Here is a 6,120-nt window from a genome sequence, read left to right on the forward strand (position 1 = left end):
GGCACCGTCGAAACCGACCTCACCCCTCAGGGTATTGTTATCAACTCTTTGAGCCGTTTGATTTGCAGGAGCACCGGGAATAACCAGACCCCTTTTGCTTGCGTTGTTGGAAGCGCATGGCAACGCTTGCTTCAATTTCGTCATCACCTGATCCTGTCTTGAAAGGTGGCCCATGATGGCTTTCTATTTCTCTCTTAGGATTCTTACTGTTTCCGCAATGTATTCCTCTTCTGCGTCATTGGGAGTTGGCTCCCGTACATGTCGGGGGTACTGTCCTCCATAGACATTGGTTACCTCATCCCCCTCGTTATGGGTGTCACTGATCGAATCCTCATGTTGAGGCGGATGTTCATGTCCCTTAACGTTTTGTGCGATGTTGACATCATTAGCTGTCATTTTTGATTTTTTGCTAAGGAACAAAGAATCAAACAAGTTAGTAATAAAAGCAAGGATTAACTCAATTACGCAACTGTCTAAGCCTTACGATAGGCGCCAAATTATTTACCCGTAAAATGGTACAGTTGAATTTGTTACGTGGTTTATAGACAAGCGAACTGATTTGATCCAAAAATGATAAATAAACAAGATAAAAAATAAGACTTATCGGTTAAACTTGAAAGAAATGACAAGCTTGGCTCCGATAGCAATGCCTTCGTGGATAGAAATAAGAACAATGTAAAAGAGCAAATAAAGTTATTTGACTACGCAAATCATCCCCAAGAGAGGTAGTTTCAAGTATCTTGAATTTATAATACAAGGTAATGGGGAGATTGATGAAGATGTCACGCATCGAATCAGAGCAGGATGAATAAAGTGGAGGCTCGCTTCCGGTGTTTTGTGTGATAAGAATGTGCCGCTGAGACTTAAAGGTAAGTTCTACAAGGTTGTAATTAGACCGACTATGTTGTATGGAGCAGAGTATTGGCCGGTCAAGAACTCTCATACCCAGAAGCCAAAAGTAGCTGAGATGAAGATGTTAAGGTGGATGCGTGGCCATACCCGATTGGATAAGATTAGGAATGAAGTTATTCGGAAAAAGGTGGGAGTGGACCCTGTGGAGGATAAGATGCGGGAGGCGAGGTTGAGATAGTTCGGACATGTTAAGAGGAGAAGTATAGAAGCCCCAGTTAGAAGGTGCGAGAGGATAGCCTCGGTGGGTAGCAAGAGGGGTAGAGGTAGGCCTAAAAAGTCTTGGGGAGAGGTTATTAGGCGGGATATGGCGCAACTGGAGCTGACTAGGGACATGGCCCTAGACAGGAGGGTGTGAAGGTCAAAGATTAGGGTAGAAGGTTTGTAGGTAGTCGAGCGTTTTTTATTTATCTTACTCAGTTTGCTAGCATTAGTGTTAGTATAATATCTTTTTATTCATGGATTGTTATTCTACCTAGAGTTTCACTGCATTCTTGGATTCGATCTTATTTTATCTTGTTGTTATTCCTACTTGTTGCATTTTTCTTTTTATTTTCAACCTTTCTTTAGCCGAGGGTCTATTAGAAACAGTATCTCTGCCCTTCGGGGGTAGGGGTAAGGCTGCATACATCCTACCCTCCCCATACCCCACTTGTGAATGGGTTTGTTGTTGTTGTTGTTGTTGTTGACTAAGATTGAGAATGGAATCTAGCATAAGTTTTGCCAAGAATTTCGTGTCTTACAATGGTTGTTGAGCCTACTATTTATAGCTATACCTAGGGAAACAAGATCCTAGGATCAAACCCCTCTTAAATGACAATAAAGGGGTCATTAATGAATATGTAACAGCATGACATGAATGCAAATATTCTCTGTAATGACTACATATTTAATGTTGGAGAATATTTTTCATTGAATGCTATCCGATGGTAAGCATTCGAACTGCTTCCGTTGACCAGGCTCCTTTCGAGGTTTATTCGACACCAACTACAATTGTTGCCCCCGGTACTGGTTGTTACTCGATTTGCTTTTTACCTGCCTTCGACTACACGTGTCACGCTACTATTCGATCATTTATTATAAACCAATTTTACCCTGTACAATAATATTACCAAAAGTTATGCTAAAGATGCTGGAGGGGTAGCTAAACCAGGAAGTTGAGGCCACTATACAAAATCCTATTGCTAGTACTATAGTTATCATTGCATAAGTTGGTGCATACCCATGGATCTTCTAAACAATATTTATTGAAAAAATTCTTGAATATCGCTGAGGCAATTGCTATATATATAATAAACACCTTTGAGAAAGCGATTCCTCATCGATGGCAAAGTGTGCAAGTCATGTCTGATGGAAAGAATGTTACTTATATGATCTGATGAAAAAGTAGTTAAGCGTCATGCTGCTAATCGAAGCAGTCCGAACATACTTACATTTAAGACGTGAGAATAATTTGTGAATGACATATGAAACTTATTTTTCGCCCTAAGAATAAAATGTTATATATATTCTTACAGTTTTTAAATTAACGGCTCATAACTTACAAGTTGCAAAAAGTAACTCCTTCCAAAAGGCAATAATTATTTTTTATTTTGCTCTTGATAAATTATTACTTTAATATTGACAAAAATATTTTTTTAAATTAATTAACCAAAACACAAAATATTACACTTCAAAATAACTTTTTTGAATTGTGAAAACTTGACCGACCAGGTTATAAATGTTGTGTTCGACATATGTTTTGATTGCATGCATTCATAGAAATTTCAGCTTTTTACGGAGAAAAAAGCTTGAATTTTACAAATAGTAGTGTTTCCATCTAAAAAGCCTCTCATCCACCACTAGTATAAGTTGAATTTCACAATTCTAAAGAAAAGAAAGAAAAAAGGGAAAAGACAAAAAAGCTTGGTGAATGAGTAGTTTAATTAAAGAAGCAAACTCAGACACTGAAATCTGGCACTAAGGACGTGGAAGCAGCAGAAGGAACTGGTGATGAAAGTGGCAAAGTGCAGAAGCCACGACGCATGCCACGTTCTCTTCATGCAGCAACGTTTCAACACCCTTTTAATCAACTCTCCTCTTCTTCCACAAAAATTGTGTTAAATCTGTGAAGAGAAAAATGCCAGGCCTTACCATTGGAGATGACCTTCCTAATCTGGAAGTAGAAACCACTCATGGAAAGATGAAACTCCATGACTATGTTGGTGATAGCTATACCATTCTCTTTTCTCACCCAGGTCTAATTCACTATATTTCTACCTCTTGTGAAATAAGAATTTCTTTAGTAATAAATCAGAATAATCATACCACACATGCAAATAGTTCAAAATATTGCACATACCATGTATTTTTTATTATATGATTTGATATATAGCTGGAAAATAAAGTGGATAACTTGATGTGTGTATATATATATATATATATATATATATATATATATATATATATATATATATGCCTCGATCGAGACGTTATTAATTTACTCTGTATGGATGCAGGTGATTTTACGCCAGTTTGTACGACGGAGCTTGGTATGATGGCTGCTTATTCAAGCAAGTTTGCTGAACGAGGAGTGAAGCTTCTTGGATTTTCTTGTGATGATGTTCATTCTCACAAGGAGTGGATCAAGGACATCGAATCTTACAACGTAAACTCAAATTTCTACATTTTAATTTAAGTTCTAGTAGCAGTTTTGTTTTCGTTATTAATTTTATATACTTGGCAGAATGGACATAAGGTGACATACCCAATAATTGCTGATCCGAAGAGAGAATTGATTAAGGAACTGAACATGGTGGATCCTGATGAGACAGATTCCTCTGGCCAAAAAGTCCCTTCTCGTGCTCTCCACATTGTTGGCCCTGACAAGAAGGTTTAATTTACTACAACATCATCTTGTTCCATATTGTACTACTCTCCATCTTTCACTTCTAAATTTCCGAATCAATCAAACTTATTTTTACTTTTTTCTTTTCTAGATGTTAGATCGTCTCGGAATTTAAATTATTACCCTATCTGTTCTATTTTATGTATTACTATTACTATTTGGAGTACTTTACAAGACACCCAAATTACAAATTGGAGTACTCAAGGAGTTTTTCTTTGACTCTTTGAAAATTCTTTTAAATATTTTGATTATTAATTATTTTACTTATATTCCATTTTACGTGGTATACTGCTAGTATTTGGACAAAAAAAAATTCTTTCTTCATTGATTGCATAAATATTGTCTTGAAATATTCTAAATTCTTAACGATTTTATTTATCTATTCTTTACATCCTAAATACGTAAAGTAAATTTTATTTCAAATTTCAAATTTCAAAAAATTTGAAGAATTTATGTCTGAATTTACTTATATAAAATTAAGTAGTTCAATCACATGGAATGGAACGGAGGAGTACGAGAATAGACTGCTGAATCTTTAAGCTATAAAGTTTGTAAACCATGTTCTTTTCTAATTTGGAAGGATGGAAGGTAAACTTTCTACCGACAGATGTTTTATTATATATATAGATATCTTACATTTTTTTCACATGTATATATAGGTCGAATTGAAATTAAATGAGTAATGGTTGAACGCACAAAACCGTGACTGTCTTAACAAAGAAAGGTCTGTTCTTTTCTAACTTGGGTTTAACTTCTGTTCATCTTTGTAGATAAGGCTGAGCTTTTTGTACCCAGCAAGCACAGGAAGAAATATGGACGAAGTGTTGAGGGTTATTGATTCTCTACAGAAAGCTTCAAAGTACAAAATTGCAACCCCAGCAAACTGGAAACCGGGAGAACCGGTAGTGATATCACCCAGTGTCTCCAATGAACAAGCCAAGGAAATGTTTCCACAGGGATATGACACTGCCAATCTTCCTTCTCGCAAAGATTACCTGCGTTTCACTAATGTTTGAGAACCATATATATATATATATGAAGCAAATGTTTTACTAATATATAAAGTGCCTAGTTGTGGAAATAGGTACATTTTATTGGTGTTATATTTAGATCCTGCACTTCTGTCTTAGAAACTGGATGAAAAGTTTCTATAGGAGATATTGTTGTTAAGGTAATTTGGTGCTGGATTGTTTTAAGTCTTTTGGTATGGGGCTTGTTCCTTCTTTTTTCTTGTATTTTACGTATGTGTGAGAGTAGTTGCTTTAAAGTGTATTTTCAAACAGTTTTAAGTTTCATGTTAAATAGAAAACTATATGTGTGATTAGTATTAATTTGGTATTTGATAAATATGTACGTTGTACCTAGCAAACCATCATGTTATTATCGCTGATTTTTTTTAATGATAGATATTGATTCATAATATGTTTGAATTGATATTGACATATAATAAGCTAGATTGTACTGATTATTTTTTATAATAAATAATAATTGTTTTACAAAAATAATAATGCTGCAATAGGTAAAATATTTATAGAAAAAATTATTTCAACCAATGGTTAACCAATTTCAGCGAAAAGGGTTGTTGTGGGGCCACTGGAAAAGGCCACAAAGCCTCGCTTTCCCTATTTTGAAAAGAAGAGGGGAGGAAATGCAAAAACAAGTACTAGTATAACAACGATGATCAATATTTATTTTATGCATCAAAGTGCATTAATTTATCACAATTTAATGAAGAGTTTGAGATAAAAATGCCTATTCATTAATCGTAGTTGAGTAATATTATAATGCACGATAAATTATTTAGTTCCAAATTCCTTAAATTGAATATTCTCACATAAATAAAACACATGGAAACCAAATAGAAGAAAAAAATATTTCAGCATAGATTTAAAAAGAAAAATTATTACTTCTTTAACCCTAAAAAATTCATATCTCACGTTTCAAATTAAGCGAATTTTAGTTCACATTTAGAACTATATTCTTTGGCATTTTGTTATAAAAAAGTTGCAACCTACGATTAATGTTCAGGTACTTCTTTTTTGATATATAAATTTACTTTTACATAATTTGCTCCCAAAGTTATGACAGAAGTAAGAATTCTTTGAAGTTTAAAGCTGACAACACTAAAATATAGCCACACAAAAAAAGTGGATTCGTCTGTCTCAAAGTAATATCGATTTTTAATTATATTCCATGAATAAGAGAATAATAAACATCTATATGTAAAATAACCATTTATAACCACAATGGAAATTACATCTAGTCTCTAAGTAAAACAATCTGATATAAAACTATAAAATATGATATTCTAAAAAATCAAATAA

General features: G+C 34.2%; 1 protein-coding gene across 1 annotated transcript; it reads left to right on the top strand.

Annotated features, from left to right (window-relative positions):
* The first annotated feature begins 2,982 nt into the window (after positions 1–2,982).
* LOC104105996 (1-Cys peroxiredoxin) lies at positions 2,983–5,127 on the top strand. The gene is made up of 4 exons (XM_070182232.1): positions 2,983–3,146; positions 3,408–3,556; positions 3,635–3,781; positions 4,567–5,127. The coding sequence occupies exons 1-4, from the start codon at positions 3,029–3,031 to the stop codon at positions 4,810–4,812; spliced, it is 660 nt and encodes a 219-aa protein (XP_070038333.1). The 5' UTR covers positions 2,983–3,028; the 3' UTR covers positions 4,813–5,127.
* Positions 5,128–6,120: the final 993 nt, after the last annotated feature.

The sequence above is a fragment of the Nicotiana tomentosiformis genome, chromosome 8, assembly GCF_000390325.3.
Source record: "Nicotiana tomentosiformis chromosome 8, ASM39032v3, whole genome shotgun sequence".
Lineage (NCBI taxonomy): Eukaryota > Viridiplantae > Streptophyta > Magnoliopsida > Solanales > Solanaceae > Nicotiana > Nicotiana tomentosiformis.